Source organism: Kwoniella bestiolae, chromosome 4 (assembly GCF_000512585.2).
Source record: "Kwoniella bestiolae CBS 10118 chromosome 4, complete sequence".
In the NCBI taxonomy this organism is placed as follows: Eukaryota; Fungi; Basidiomycota; class Tremellomycetes; order Tremellales; family Cryptococcaceae; genus Kwoniella; species Kwoniella bestiolae.
The window spans coordinates 736,655-751,149 of NC_089244.1; the positions used below are offsets into that span (position 1 = coordinate 736,655).

General features: G+C 46.8%; 7 protein-coding genes across 7 annotated transcripts; 4 read left to right on the top strand and 3 right to left on the bottom strand.

Annotated features, from left to right (window-relative positions):
* Window positions 1–33: 33 nt before the first annotated feature.
* On the top strand, window positions 34–1,496 carry I302_105833 (uncharacterized protein; the record flags this gene model as incomplete). The annotated part of the gene is made up of 5 exons (XM_065870151.1): window positions 34–66; window positions 176–466; window positions 626–1,136; window positions 1,206–1,345; window positions 1,437–1,496. The coding sequence occupies 5 exons, from the start codon at window positions 34–36 to the stop codon at window positions 1,494–1,496; spliced, it is 1,035 nt and encodes a 344-aa protein (XP_065726223.1).
* Window positions 1,497–1,888: 392 nt separating this feature from the next.
* I302_105834 (aspartate-semialdehyde dehydrogenase) lies at window positions 1,889–3,346 on the bottom strand (the record flags this gene model as incomplete). Its single annotated transcript, XM_019191586.1, has 3 exons — window positions 1,889–2,703; window positions 2,892–3,121; window positions 3,273–3,346. 3 exons carry the CDS (start codon window positions 3,344–3,346, stop codon window positions 1,889–1,891), a joined length of 1,119 nt encoding a protein of 372 aa, XP_019046216.1.
* A 372-nt stretch (window positions 3,347–3,718) lies between these two features.
* Window positions 3,719–4,365, top strand: I302_105835 (uncharacterized protein; the record flags this gene model as incomplete). The annotated part of the gene is made up of 4 exons (XM_019191587.1): window positions 3,719–3,765; window positions 3,833–3,943; window positions 4,046–4,144; window positions 4,275–4,365. The coding sequence occupies 4 exons, from the start codon at window positions 3,719–3,721 to the stop codon at window positions 4,363–4,365; spliced, it is 348 nt and encodes a 115-aa protein (XP_019046217.1).
* Window positions 4,366–4,913: 548 nt separating this feature from the next.
* I302_105836 (uncharacterized protein) lies at window positions 4,914–6,461 on the top strand (the record flags this gene model as incomplete). The annotated part of the gene is made up of 4 exons (XM_019191588.1): window positions 4,914–5,372; window positions 5,507–5,852; window positions 5,935–6,277; window positions 6,356–6,461. The coding sequence occupies 4 exons, from the start codon at window positions 4,914–4,916 to the stop codon at window positions 6,459–6,461; spliced, it is 1,254 nt and encodes a 417-aa protein (XP_019046218.1).
* A 537-nt stretch (window positions 6,462–6,998) lies between these two features.
* On the top strand, window positions 6,999–8,145 carry I302_105837 (uncharacterized protein; the record flags this gene model as incomplete). The annotated part of the gene is made up of 5 exons (XM_019191589.2): window positions 6,999–7,003; window positions 7,264–7,313; window positions 7,435–7,454; window positions 7,604–7,704; window positions 7,932–8,145. 5 exons carry the CDS (start codon window positions 6,999–7,001, stop codon window positions 8,143–8,145), a joined length of 390 nt encoding a protein of 129 aa, XP_019046219.2.
* Window positions 8,146–8,521: 376 nt separating this feature from the next.
* On the bottom strand, window positions 8,522–10,459 carry I302_105838 (uncharacterized protein; the record flags this gene model as incomplete). Its single annotated transcript, XM_019191590.1, has 8 exons — window positions 8,522–8,788; window positions 8,954–9,108; window positions 9,234–9,343; window positions 9,406–9,473; window positions 9,576–9,681; window positions 9,837–10,107; window positions 10,227–10,301; window positions 10,369–10,459. The coding sequence occupies 8 exons, from the start codon at window positions 10,457–10,459 to the stop codon at window positions 8,522–8,524; spliced, it is 1,143 nt and encodes a 380-aa protein (XP_019046220.1).
* A 376-nt stretch (window positions 10,460–10,835) lies between these two features.
* Window positions 10,836–14,238, bottom strand: I302_105839 (uncharacterized protein; the record flags this gene model as incomplete). The annotated part of the gene is made up of 14 exons (XM_065870152.1): window positions 10,836–11,048; window positions 11,111–11,251; window positions 11,321–11,624; window positions 11,700–11,854; window positions 11,911–12,052; window positions 12,109–12,218; window positions 12,283–12,384; window positions 12,449–12,733; window positions 12,813–12,934; window positions 13,005–13,299; window positions 13,401–13,544; window positions 13,632–13,751; window positions 13,881–14,048; window positions 14,179–14,238. The coding sequence occupies 14 exons, from the start codon at window positions 14,236–14,238 to the stop codon at window positions 10,836–10,838; spliced, it is 2,361 nt and encodes a 786-aa protein (XP_065726224.1).
* Window positions 14,239–14,495: the final 257 nt, after the last annotated feature.

Here is a 14,495-nt window from a genome sequence, read left to right on the forward strand (position 1 = left end):
AGTGACTGATTGCAACTAAGGAGGTTGGTGTTCATGTCGGGGGTGGCGGAGATTGACTTCATCTCCGTGCGTAGAGGATGTTGATGTTGCGGATGGAAGTCGGGTAGACAAGTTCATAAACTTGATATGCGATATCTTGAATTGATAATCTAGCATTTTACTCGATACAAATCAGATTTCGCAAGACATATCACACAAAATTCTGCAACGGGACAAGTCAAGACGAGACGAGACGAGAAAATCAAACAGCTATCCAAGTCAACCATCTAATTTGCAACTGGTAGGAGAGAAACGAGATATCTACCTAAGCCATGTATGTAACTCCCTTTTAGCTCATGTCAACAAAGTGACTGGGAAGCTGATACCCAGCTACTACCTTAGGGCACCTAAATTTCCAGGCCGACCTGGACCTCGGAAGTCCAATACGTCCACCCCTGCACCAGGCGACGAAGGGCCGTATGTGCCAGTGAGTGATCCCATCGCTTCACGTGTACGGCGGCTTGTCGAGTTGTTCGGAAGACAGAACCTTCCACAGTGTTTGAATTAGAATTTGTCGTACTCTTCCACCTTGATTCGTGTCCCAGCTATACACCCGTACTCACTAAAAAACCTTCCGATCCCACAGACCCAAGCAGACAAACTATCCTACTTCGACCTTCCCCGCCCATTCAAATCCCCCACCTACACCTCCAAACTCCCCTCCCGAACAGCCACGACCAGTACCTCCATAGTCCGCAAAAACGCCAAACAGATCCTCATCCTTGAACGAGAGCGTCTCAGCGGCGGGGACGGGTTTCTGTCAGCTGTACATACTGCTGCCAAAGCCAGGGGAGAGGTCATAGATATAACGAAGAAGAAGAAATCTACTAGCTCAGGAGCGAAGAAAGGGAATATTGCGAATCTCCTTAAAGGAAGGCTGAAGAGGGAATTGGCTCAAAACCAGAACGGCGAAGGTACTGGATTAGGTCTAGGCTTAGGGGTGGATAGTACAGTGGGGAGTGGGACTAGTACGCCCGCCAACGGGGAGGAAGGAGACGAAGATGAGGATATGGAGGTTGATACGCCGCAGAACGAACCTGTCAAAATTGAGGATGGTCAGGGGGACAATAACGGACCAAGGAAGGAGATTATCACTTGTGAGCTAACTCCCTAGCTTTGGTACTATGTGGAGATAGCTTATATTGTGATTTGCATTTTGGGGATAGATCATACACCCACTGCACCACCTTCTTTACTTCCCCCTAAGAAGTATTGCGATATAACGGGATTACACGCTAGTTATACAGATCCAAGGACGAAGTTGAGATACAAGGGATTGGACGTATGGCATGTTGTAAGGGGATTGGTGAGTGCACTCGACTTGATCAGCTGTCTTCACCCATTCGTAAACTAATAAGGGAACATTCAAGCTGATACGACTCCTGAATGGTTAATAGGGACCCGGTGGTGATCAAGCTTATCTGAGTTTGAGGGGTGCGCAAACGAGTTTGAAATAGATCGTATACTTGGATCGTTATGAATAGTACAGACGCGCTGTAGTGTAGTGTATTATATATGTGAGATTACTGTATGTATAATTTTCATAATCATGTGCCCGCAAGATCGATCAACTCAAACAACCTGAACGATTCGGGCTTCTCAACCTACCAGTGTCACATCTGTTTTCACTACCGTCGAAAGACTGATGTATTCCCATTTGCTGTGAGATTACCTGTTCCATCATATCAATCTCAAAGGCGTTTCGGCTTCAGGTCGTGCATCTTTAGAATCGTTCTTGTAGAGGTTACACTCAATCACGATGCAATGCATTGTATCCACGATGATTACCTAGCAACAAGATAGCACAGCCTATTCCGTCATCTATCCTGTCCACTTCCATTCCTCCTGCTCAAACGATCAAACCCTTCTCCACAGCTATCTCAGCATTCATAATACTACTAGTAGCCGCACCCAGTCTCACATTATCTATCAAACACACAAACTTAACATCCAACACAGGGCATGGTCGCACCCTTCCAACAGACACACAAGCCCCATTATGAATATCTTTGTCTAATCTAGGTTGCGGTCTGTCAGGAGCATCGTGCACGACGATAGCCTGAGGAGGGGCCGAGGGAACATTGAGCTCTTGAGCTTCACATCGGAATTCCCTAAATGCTTTATCGATCTCTTCCATCGAGGGAGGGGGGGACTGTCTGAATTTGACAGATACAACCCCGGTATGTCCATCTATAACTGGTACTCGGGTGGTAGTAGCCGACACATTTATGGCTTTTGTACTCTCCGTAGAGTGTAGGTCGAACTCCGTATTGGAGGAGTTGAGACCACCAAGAATTTTGTTCGTTTCCCATTCGATCTTCTCCTCCTCCCCTCCAATGTGGGGTACGACGTTATCCAATATATCTAATGCGGATACACCGGGGTAACCTGCTCCGGAGATGGCCTGGAGGGTAGTGACCATAACTGTCTCCAATGGACCGAAAGCCTTTTCCAAAGCTGCGAGAGGGACGACTAAACCGGTGGTAGAGCAGTTGGCGTTGGTTACTATGTAGCCCTTCTCGAGACCTAGGGTTTTCTTTTGATGAGGGATAATGGAGAGATGAGAGGGGTTGACAAGTGGGACAATGAGTGGGCAGAGGGGGTCGCGGCGGTAGTTCTTGGAATTGGAGAAAATGATGAGGTTGGCGGACCGGAAGGCTTCCTCTGTGGGTATGGAAAGGGACGGCGGTGTAATTTTGGATTCGGTTGAGGGAAGTGACACAAGATTATATGTTAGACGCATCGTTAGATGATACGATAGGATTGAGGTAGGAAGAGAAATAGCACACACATTAAAAGTAAGCTACGACTCTTGATACCGTAGAATCATGTTAAAGAAAGTATGGACCTACCAATCTCCCCAGCAACATCCGCATCCAACCCACTAAAAACGACCCCACAATCCTTGAACCCCTGCGCATCAGGCTTACATTCCTGAACTACCATATTACCTATCTCCTGAGGGATGGGGGTGTTCAACTTCCATTTCGTGACTTTACCGTATCTTTGTCCTGCTGATCTGCTGGAAGCTCCGAGGGCGTGGATGACGAAGTATGGATGGGTAGACAGGAGCTGGATGAATCTGGATGGAATGGATGAGTCAGTATATGTTCGTGCTATTACATGATGATAGGGCATTTGGTCAAGTATAGGAATGGCAAGTTCCTTTTAGGTTGGATGGCACACTGCACACTACGAGGTGAATGAGCAGCGGCGAAGATACACGGACTTACCTCTGACCTACGGTACCGGTAGCACCGAGGATACCAACCTTAATTTGATTTCGGTGAGATTGTGCTGATGACATCGTACAAGGTATCAATCTCTATATGAAGTGGAATGAGAAGGAGTATATGTATGAATCTTCAAGATGATATGAGTTATAATGGATATGTATATATACTCGCACAGTTGAAAGTGCATTTCCGTCCGAGTGAGTCGAAAGAATAAGAATGGAAAAAGTTGGAATATCACACTAGCTGGGGTCAGGGTAAGTGCCACGTGTCAAAATCAGGATCTGATCCGGATGGATTTGCCCGATACGGTGATGAGCAGTGAGAGAAGTGAGAAGTGGACATGAGAGATGAGATGCTTATGGTTGTGATTTAGATGATACTCTCGTTCTAGTAACTATCCCATCTTTCATCAACACCGAGGAAAAGCTCACAGATCAGCCAAGATGGTTTCTGCTCCAGTCTACGATAAATCAGATCCCAAGTCTGACAAGTGAGCTTACCCACTACTGTCTTTTTCATATCCGTAGACGAACGCTAAAACAGATGGTATCCACCAGGACATTCCCATACCACCTTCCCCTCACTCCCGAATGGTCAGAGTACAAAGACCCCTATGGCCAGACAGCCATGACAGCTGCTGGTGCGGGTATGTTTGTGAAGCAGCCTGTGTGAGTGTCTTCCTTCCAAACTTGACTCTTCTAATTATCGATCATTCTTGATAATCTCAAGTGAATCAATCTCATGCTGACTTCATCCATGTTCATCTGTAGTCTCGTTTGGGGAGCATTCATCTTGTCAGTCATTTCGCTGGTAAACCAGCAACCATTGAGACAAGGTAAAGATTCTACGTCACCTTTATTGACTTTAGGGTGAGTTCGGTCGACCTCTCTTCATCTTCATCTCTCACTTCTCGACTGCAAATGCAACATTTGTTTCCGATTGAAGCCTCCATCTGTTTATTCGAACACACACTGATATCATTCCTCTTTTGTACCGCAGTATGGCATTCGCAGGTGTAGCTGCCAACCTCATGCCCAAGATGATGCTTGGACCTGAAGGTCAGACACCTATCCCTGCTGCCAACCAATAAATTAAAATGGACGAAAGGAGGGGTCTTGATTGGATCAAATGCAAGATGCATGTTGTACAATGCAGATTGGAGTACGCCTCTTCTCCCCTTCTTATCGTTGGTGAGGACATTCATGATGGACCTGCCATTGTGTTGTTCATACGACAAGGCAAGGCTACCACCATTCTTCCCCTTTTCTCCACCTCCCCTTTGTGAGAAGCACACCTTTTGTTCAGAGGCCAAGGATCAAGCTCCGATATGGTGGATGAGTCTAGTGGTACTCAGGGATCTATACCACTGACTCTGACTCTCTTTTGTCTGTCTCGTTGAGTGATGTTGAATGACAATAGCGACGCATTGTCCTCATACTTTGGGTGTGTTGATATAAAACACGTTGAAATGACGTGTAGTCAATGCACATTCCTCACTACTACTCTATTGTTCCATCAACCCATTATATCATCGTTGGTATTCCTGATCCATCTCATACATAATTATCCCCCCTTATCTTCCCTCCTTCACTCATATACTCTCACCCGCACTTACCCACCCATTCAACTCTTTTCAAGATGGACGAAACCTATCGAGCCAAACTATCTGGCTCACCCAACCCCCCTCACGCCCACCCACAAGTACACGTAGGTGACGATCACACCCCTCCTCACCAGGATCACGGCGATACCATCCACATTCAACCCAACCATCCAGCTAATAACACTTCACACCCCATCCCCATCCAGCTACCTAACATTTACGTTCACCCTTACCCTCTAAGAGAACGTACTCCCCCTCCTCCTCCTGCACCACCTCAACCCGCACCTACTCCTGCTCCAGCAATGCCACCTGTGACAGTGAATGTTACTGCTCCTGCCAAGGAGGCTCCAAAGGGAAGGAAGATTGGTCCGTTCAGGATTACCAGACCTCACCCGTTACTTTGGGTTAGCTTGGTGCTGAGTGTTATTGCGCTGGTGTTGGAGGTGCCGAAGGGGAGTTTACCTACTTTGACTGGAAGGCACAAGGCATTAAGGGTGAGTGATGAGTTATACTGTCTTCTCTCCCGTCTTCTTTCCTCCACCAGACCGGCACATCGATACAACGGACATCTTTCCATCATAACCAGCATTTGGAAGACAAATCACTGATTGTATGAGCCCACACCCAGACCCAAGAGAAACTCGTCTCCGAGAAAATCGCCCTCCTCACCAAACTATCTACCTTCCTTCCCCCTCCCCTTTCGTCCCTCGTCGCACCACTCGATCCCACTCTGCCTCTGCAAACCTCCTTACTAGCATTGAACGACCATCGTCAATTGGACTTACTACGCCTCGCGCCCACTCTAAGATTCTGGAACACAGCTATTGGTGCGCCGTACGGCGTGGGTGTAGGTGAAGATGGGAGGGGTTGGTGGTCTATCGAGGACCTGGGTCAGGGGGCAAGTGTAGTTCGAAGTAAGGATGGGGAGAGGGAGAAGGAAGTTTGGGTATTGAAAGTTGCTGAAGGTGGTGAAGGTTGGTTCTTTTTCTCAACACCACGCCAAGTCCTCTCATTAATGAACTATGAGCTGACCAAATTGTCATTTATCAAATTTAGAAAACAGCAACACCCTCGCCATTTCCACCGCACTCACCCACTCACTCCTCCTCCGCGATAGACTACAAAATGAAGTCTCCCAATTGAAAGCTACACCCTGTCCTACCTGTCCCACCCCTCAAGGGCACTATCACCTCGATACTTCCCACGGACACGTTTACGCCGTACGAGACGACGATGACGAGGCCTACCAGGCCGCTCGTAAAGATGAATGGGAGAGATTGGAAGAGAGGAAAAGAAGGGATAAAGAGAGACATCGGGAGATCGAGGAGAGGGAGAGGGAAGTGGCTAGGAGGGAGAAATGGGTCGTAGAGGAGATGCGAAAGATGAGCGATAAGATTCAGTAAGTTTCGTCTTCTCAGCTCGTTTGTGGGTCAATGCTAGGAGCACGTTGAGCTGATGTGATGAGATTGTATCATAGTGATCAAGCTACCGAATTGACCCTTGAAGATAGGATTGCGGAGAGGTTGAAATCTTATCAGAGGCAATTATCCCATTTGAAGGATAACAAGCATGACGAGCTTTAGAGGTTCAAGTGAACCTTACTCAAGAGGAGGAGAGGTATCGAGATGCCTGATCACTGGATCTCTGGTGTCGAGCGTTTCTCCCTGATACTCCGTTTGATAGCCTCATCTCATGATGATCCAGTCATATTCACTTTCTTTTCGTTCTTTATTTGTTTCTGCCACTCCTTTCCTTTCCTTACCCCTTCGCAGTTCACTCCCCAGGTAGAACTTTCATAACCAAACACGACCTGTCCAGTATCATAGACCATGTGCATAGCGATCTTAGGCAAATTATCAGATAATATGGTATGGATGAATGGGATATGAAAATGTGCCACACCCAATGTCATCGCATAAGCCCGTCTCATCCCAGACTTTGAATCCGGTCCGAGTAGTAGTAAGGATAGTTCGGGGATCGGTGTGTACTCCGTCTTTCCATTCCATTAGGTGTTATCCGTTTTATCAGGTGCGAGCTTGCACATAGCGACAAATGATGTTGATAAATCATAACATACATACATCGTATCATCATAACCAACATCAAAACAACGATATACAATGGCGTGAGTAGAGTCTCTCATAGCTAACAGCATGATATGCAAGGAAAGAGCTAAGCTGATGATATACCTTTTGCATCATTTAGTTCGTAAGTTATCTTTTCCCTTCTTGCACTCCGCCACGGGGACCAGGCCATCTGGTTTCGAAGGATACAAAAGCCCCGCGGACCTTTGGTGTGATGCAAGTCGAAGATGGTATTAGGGACATGAGCACGGATGTACAGAGTGGATGTAGACTGATACTGATCTGTCGTTGCGATCAATAGAGGATTCATAAATTGGGCTAAATCGCCTGCTGCTAGGCAGTACTTCTTCAGTGAGTATTCGTAACTTCATGAATCACATTACCTCATTCATCTTCGTGCACTTGCGCATACTCCCGGGGACTGCCGGGGGATGTGACATCGAAATTCATGGCTGACTACACGTTATTCCAGGTACACACTTCTGGGGACCAGTGGGTATCATCCTCTTCCCTTCCCCTCCCTCAACTTCCATCCTACACAACCATCTTTCCACAAAATCGAAAACTCAGTACCAATGAATTCTTCATGACTGAATGTAATGTGGGTGGTGGAGAGGATAGTGCTGATGTCACATGCACAGGTCGCAAATTGGGGTCTACCGATAGCCGCTCTGTCAGATATCGTAAACAGGGATGAAGAGTCCATCTCGGGAGTGATGAGTCCCACTTTGGCTGCTTACTCGTGAGTTGCGATCATCCCTTCTAGGCTGGGCCACTTGTCCGGTGGATCAAGAGGTTCGTTGTCTGAGATGGAGAGTCTGCAGAAGAAGAGAAGAACGGAGCACAAACTTGGCAGAGGGCTCTATCCATATGTAGTGGAGCCTACACCAAACCTTCCTTATCGCTCGCATCTCTTCCTCGCTCCTCTCTCACCCACTCATACTGATGATGGCCCCCTGCCCCCCGCAGAATGATCTTCATGCGATTCGCCTGGAGAGTTCAACCCCGGAACTATCTCCTATTCGCATGCCACGCCACCAACGCCACCGCCCAGGTCGTTCAAGAAGCTAGATACCTGAATTATTGGCATTTCGGAGGGAGGGAGAAGAAGCATCCTTTAGGAGCCAAGGTGGACGATGTCAAGGAGGGAGCGAAGGAGGCTATTGAGAAGGTTAAGGCTTAAATGAGGGTGTCCAGGTGGGGGTTGGAAAGACATCCGGGAGTGGAGACGAAAGATCAAATATTCGATCTCATTTGGAATCATGCTGGATAGGATGGTCTGGAGGATAAGTTATTATAGATTCTTTGGAATGGTCGGGTTTGGTATGCCGATCAGATGGTTTGATACATATGAGGAATGTATATACCCATATTCATGCTAATACTGCTGATAATCATTTTCACACACGCGTCATACTATACAAGTGTATAAAGTGGTTGCGTACAATGCTTAATTGATACGTTCCCTCACTAACTACCCTAAGAAGTCATCTCCCTGACCACCTTTCACCCCTTACCAAATGCTAATCTTCGCAACTCAACCCATTCCCTAATCTATTTTACTTCTTCCCCGACATCTTCCTAACATCCTCCGCCCCCATCCCCGTATCAAAGTTCCTCCCATGCGTCCTCTTCCCCTTCTGCTGCGTGTCCTGACCGCCCCCAAGGTACGTCGGCAAAACCTTCTCAACACTTGTCAATCCAGGATCTCCAGGGGGTGAAGAAGAGGGTAATGATGATGGGAAGGTTTTGAGCAGGTCTTTGAATGATAGGGAATTGAGGGGTGGGGAGGGGGAGACTATGTTATCGGAACGGAGTTGTTCGACCTATACGATGGAGGATATCCAATATTAGTTTGTTTTACTTCTCCTCTTTATTTTCTGAGACATGATTAATATCAAAGGAGGTATGTGTGGATAGATCCAGTAAAACACGATGCTCAATTAACATTGATGAAGAAAATAAGAGAAGGAGAGGACAGGACGACCCACCTGATCACGAGTAACCGTAAATAAATTCTCGGGCAGCTTCTCCAAGAAGAAACCCTGGATTTTGCCCACCCAAAATGGAAGACTGAGGATGAACCTGCTGTTTAGGTATCCCGAGTATTTCAATACGAGCTGCATGATCTCTCGGTAGGTGTAGACTGGACAATATTGAAGAGTAAGCATGAGATGGAACCTGAAAGACATCGATGTTCGTATTTTCATTGACGACAGAGATGAAGGGTGTTTGTTGATGATTGATTTTTCTGAGAGAGATCCCACTCACCATCCGGTCCACCAGCTTCTATCACCTTCCCACCCACCTGCCTTATCACCTCCGGATCATCGCGACAGCAAATCTCGACTGCTCGGGCTATATCGCCGGCATAGACTGGTCTAAACGCATTATGGGAGTATCAGAGAGGTCCGCTAGAGCAATGACAGATTTCGTCACTCACTGGAACCTAACCAATCCACCTCCGAACACAGGTATGAAAGGCAACCATTTTGCTAAACTTGCGAATCGCTATGTAGGACCATAACCATCAGGCTGAAGTTAGCAATGTCTTCCACTTTCTACGCCTCAGGTCTTCTCCAATTTCGAAGTGAGATTTCGTGCTGAACTCACGTTGAAGAACGAGTCGCCGGGACCAAAGATAATGGAAGGTCTAATGATGGTAGCATTCGGGTGATTTTCCAAAATCGCTCGTTCGCCCAACGCTTTCGTCCTCCAACTAGAATGAATGTACACAGAACAGAATCAGCATGGGACATATCATACCCCATAGCCCTCAAGCTCAATTCAATCACCCATACCTCAAACACACCAAAGATTCACAGTAGGATAAGATGGGAATTGAACGTGGTAGGAAAGAGGTATTCAACTCACTAAGCGGTAACTCCCCCCTCATCAGCCCCAATCGCACTAACCCCCACAACCCTCCCTACCCCTTGCTCCTTCGCTATATCCGATACGTTCTGTGTACCCTGCCTCTGAACCAGGTCCATCTTTTTCTCGGAACCTACCAGGAGACCCACCATCGAGACCACCGCTGAGGCATCTTTGAAGGCTTCTTTGAGTTGGGTGGTGTCAGGGGAGGTTATATCTGCTGGATGGGGTGGGAGGATCTGGGAGCCTAGGTGGGAGAGTTTTGAGTGGACTATGCAAATATATGTAGAGGTTAGCATGATACCATTTAGCACATTATGATTTTGGGAATTTTAGCAGATATGTACATAGAGGAGAACTTTCTGGGATAGATGGGTAAGGTCAACTCACGGTTCTCAGGATGTCGAGAGACTAGTAAAACCCGATTCCGAGGGTCTGCTACGAGTGCTTTGGCAATGTACGAGCCTGTGTATGCAGTATCAGCTTGAGATCTCGCTCAACTCAGTATTTGTCTTGAGGAATAGTCACTCACCTAGAAAACCTGCTCCTACCAATACGATCTTCCTGTGGGACTTGTCCTTCGGAGGGACTGAGACTGTTGAGGCTAGACGGCGGGTGATCATGTTGTTGAGACTGTCGAGGGAAGGGATTTTAGATCTCGATGGTGAAGACTATTTCTTGTCCAGGTAGTTGTCTTGTAGCTTGTTATATTTCTAAGATGATGAGAACCACAGTCTCAAGCTGAATCTTCGATGTCCAACACTGAAGATTCGGGAAATACTAGTGAGATTGACCCGGTTAATCGAGAGAGTGGAATGATGAGCCTGATCGATCAAAATGATGTCACCTCATAGAATGTTGGGTGTAAGTCTGCATAGTGAAAATATCGCGATACAACAGATACATATACACATCATGTCCATATGCAGAACCACCACAACCACCAAGCCATCTAAGGATCCTTTCCCGTCTTTTGTACACCGATGAAATCGATTGACCCTATCTTCCCGCAAGCTTAGCTACCTCATCTGCCTCCCTCCTCCTTCGCTCAGCTTTCACCATACTACTCTGCACGCCACCCAGCGCATGGGCTTTACCCAGCTTCGCTAAGATCACAGCCAATCGTATAGGCTTGACAGAGGAGTAAGACATCGATCGAATTGATGGCTCCATATACGCTGAGACGGCATCCGAAAGGATGATGTTGATGGTCTAAACAACAGTACGAACGTCAATTTGGGCTATGACTCTGAATTGGTAGTAAATAAACTTACATGCTTGACCTCGTCAAACACCTTATCTAGATCGGATTTACCCAACCTCTTGATCTCAGTCTCAATGAATGTTACATCTGCCAACACGCTCGCCAAAGCCATTTCATTGAACCTTATCACTTCTTTACCGCATAACATATCCTGGTAGCAGAACATCACATGATCAGCTCCACTACCCTATGAATTGATAGAGGATACACGATAACTCACCATCAACCATTTCTGGATCCTCCCCAAGGCATTCATATAAGCCCTAGTCTTGACACCTTCATTCAATCCAATCAATACACTATCCACATAAGCAGTCAAGAAGGTGATCATTTCAAAGACATATGTCGAAGGTTCGGCAGCAGTAGATTGTGGCCGGGTGGGTAACCAATTGTATTCTGCCAATTCGAAGAAAGACTCCAGCTTGGAGTTGATAACTGAATCGATCCTCTTCTCGGCTTGTTCGAGAGTGGAAGAGAAGGAGTTGCAAGATGATAAATGTACTGGACCACCTCGTTGGGATGCGCTGTTGCGTGAGATAGTCGATGATAAGCCGCGACGTACGCCTCCTTCTAGATGATGGTATGACAGAGTAGCTTACCGCAATTTCATCAGTACACCCTCCAATTCATCGCATGCGGTGCTGAAGTGTTCCAAGTTGATAACGACTTGAGCGATCTGCGAAAGATTAGACATAGCTTGCAGCCTCTTGGCGATTTGTATGGAGACGTGATCAGAGAGCAGACCATCGAGAGACTACCCAAAGATAGATCAGCTATCCCGTTTCTATTGCTGAGGTTGTCATGACCCACCTTTCTGAGCACTTCATCGATATCCAAATGCTGCTGAGCGACACCATCTGTGAACTGGTAGAATTGATCGACAAAGTTCCGTATGTTGATACAGCACATGGGGTACGTTTGCGAGAACGGCATAGCCTGAGGGAATCCTTGCCTGGACCGAAGGATTATCAGCTAAAACCCTGGTTCGAAGCAGTAAATGGAACTGACATGGCTAGCGATTCCATTTCACCCGGTGCCAGCCAGCACACACCCGCGACCTGATCAAATTCTTCTTGATCATTCACCATCATAGGTTGATTGTCATCTTCCGAAACGATCTGTCACATACCATGAATCAGCGGACATGCCATTAAGCTAGTGATAGGTACCCAGCTGACTCACCTGATCAAAGTCTGTACTGAATTTCCTGAGCAGCAATTCCGAGTACCTCTCAAATAGCGTGATGAGCAGTCCGTTCAGTTCCGTGATATTGTAGTCATAACCCTATATCACAAGTGACATCAGCTTACTGATTGCAAATGTCTTGAGCAAAGCTAACACGACTCGCCTCTAACGTTTGAACAAACAACAAAACATTCGTCTTACTCTCCAAAAACACTTCAGGCTCACTACACCCCTTCAATCCTTGTCCGACAACCTCGACGATCCGCTTACACATCTCATCCCACAGCTCATCTACATCTCTCTGACTCCTGAAATCAGGCATCGTGCGTAGGAGATGCGATTCAATGATGAAGAATCCGACCAGTTCTTGCATCAGGAGTGGGAGGGTCGATAAGAGGGTTTCGGGGGTGGTCGATAATCTGGATGTGAGAATGAGGGTCGCCTGGGTCTGTATTCAGAAGAGTGCGCTGGATTAGCAAGACGGATGACCATTTAGGAGAAGGGATAGGTAAATAAAAATAATTCACCTTTCGATCTACTTGGTAACTTCTTTGCAGTTCGGGTTTCGATTCCAACGCCTCGTATATATGTATACATTGATACAATGGTTTGAAGTCCACTTTGACATCTTCATTATCCAATGCATCGACTATCCCATGTGGAGCATTAGCAACTTGGACACTCGGTCGAACGTAAAGCTAGGGAATACCTTTACTCACACTCAACCCGCTCATTATGTACCAATTCCATAGCTCCACCGACCCTAGCCAGTCTCACCCCCCCTTCCTTCTCCCTCTTCGCTCTCCATTTCTTTATCCGCTGAGACATCTGCTCCAACGCCAATTTCCCAACTTTCGCTCCTGACTCCCTGACATCGAATAACCACGTTTTAGTCGAGGCGGTCACAGCGTCTTTGATGGATAGTCGTAGTGAAGGTAGAGATGAGAGGATGTGGGCGTAGAATGGTGTTTGGGATATTGAGGGTGGTGTGAGATGTAATAGGTCTTCTATCGACTGTAATCCAGATGGAATGGCACATCAGCTATAACCCGACTTTTATCATCCAATTTGTGCAGCGACATCGTCATGAGCTTCATCAGGAGTACTTGACTCACTCTCAATGCTCCCCAATATTTCCCCTCCCTGATCATCTCCCCAACTCTATGAACCAAATCCAACAGCCTCAAACAAGTCTGTAGCGTCTCGATGGCATCGTCCATATTCCTAGCTACTTTCTTTTGTTCCAACAAGGCTCGTTTCTTTACCACACCGACTCATATCAGCTAAGTCTCGACAAATGCCCTCTGCTGCCAGGTAGCTGTCATTATGTAAACGATTATACACACCTTTTCACCTAAAGCTCGTCCGACATCGCCCATTTGTCCATCCAATTCACCTATCCTCCTACGTAGATGACCTGAACCTTGTCGGATGGTGAGCAAGGTAGATACAGACGATACGAAGTCCTGTGAAAACAATTTCGAATACGTTAGTGAAGTATTCTCATCCTATCCACAACGAGATGATACCACAACATCAGGTGTTCCATGGAGAGGGTGATTCAAAGGAAGCGAAGAAAGAGAAGATCCACACACCTCATAGTTCTCTTGACAGATCTTCTCAATCTCCTTCTCCTTCTCCTCCACAAATTTATCCAAACTCCTCAAGTACAGCTGCTCAGAATCGCTATCCTGTATCGACTTGATGAGGGGTGCGAGAGCTTCGAGATTTTCGGTGGTTGACGATGTTGGATCAAGGTTGATCTATGCAAGATAGACGGTCAGCTCCCATCCCCACTTCCTGCTCGGTATCATCCCATCTGACAGCCTGAACATGAACGTGTCTCTGGTCGGGCACACCGAGAGATGAGAACAGGGTGCTTGATAGACCCACCTGCTGTAATTGCATTTCCAGCTCAGAGCTGGTAAACGTTGGTCGTTGTTTTCGGATCATTTTGCAGGACAAGCACCTTCTGCAGGATATCAAACGAAGCTGATTTCAGACTCTTTTTGATCTTCCAGTCGAGCTGCGTTGTTCGCTATGATGTTGACTTCGCTGAACGGGTTGAGCTGAATAGTCATCAGTCACTGTCAACATCATCCGTGTCTGTCTGTTCGTCATCACAGCGTGGACCGAGCTCATTGACGGAGTGAGCGGTGATCTCCGTCATTACCGAGCGATAGTCTAGTACGCGTCAACCGAATCCATGT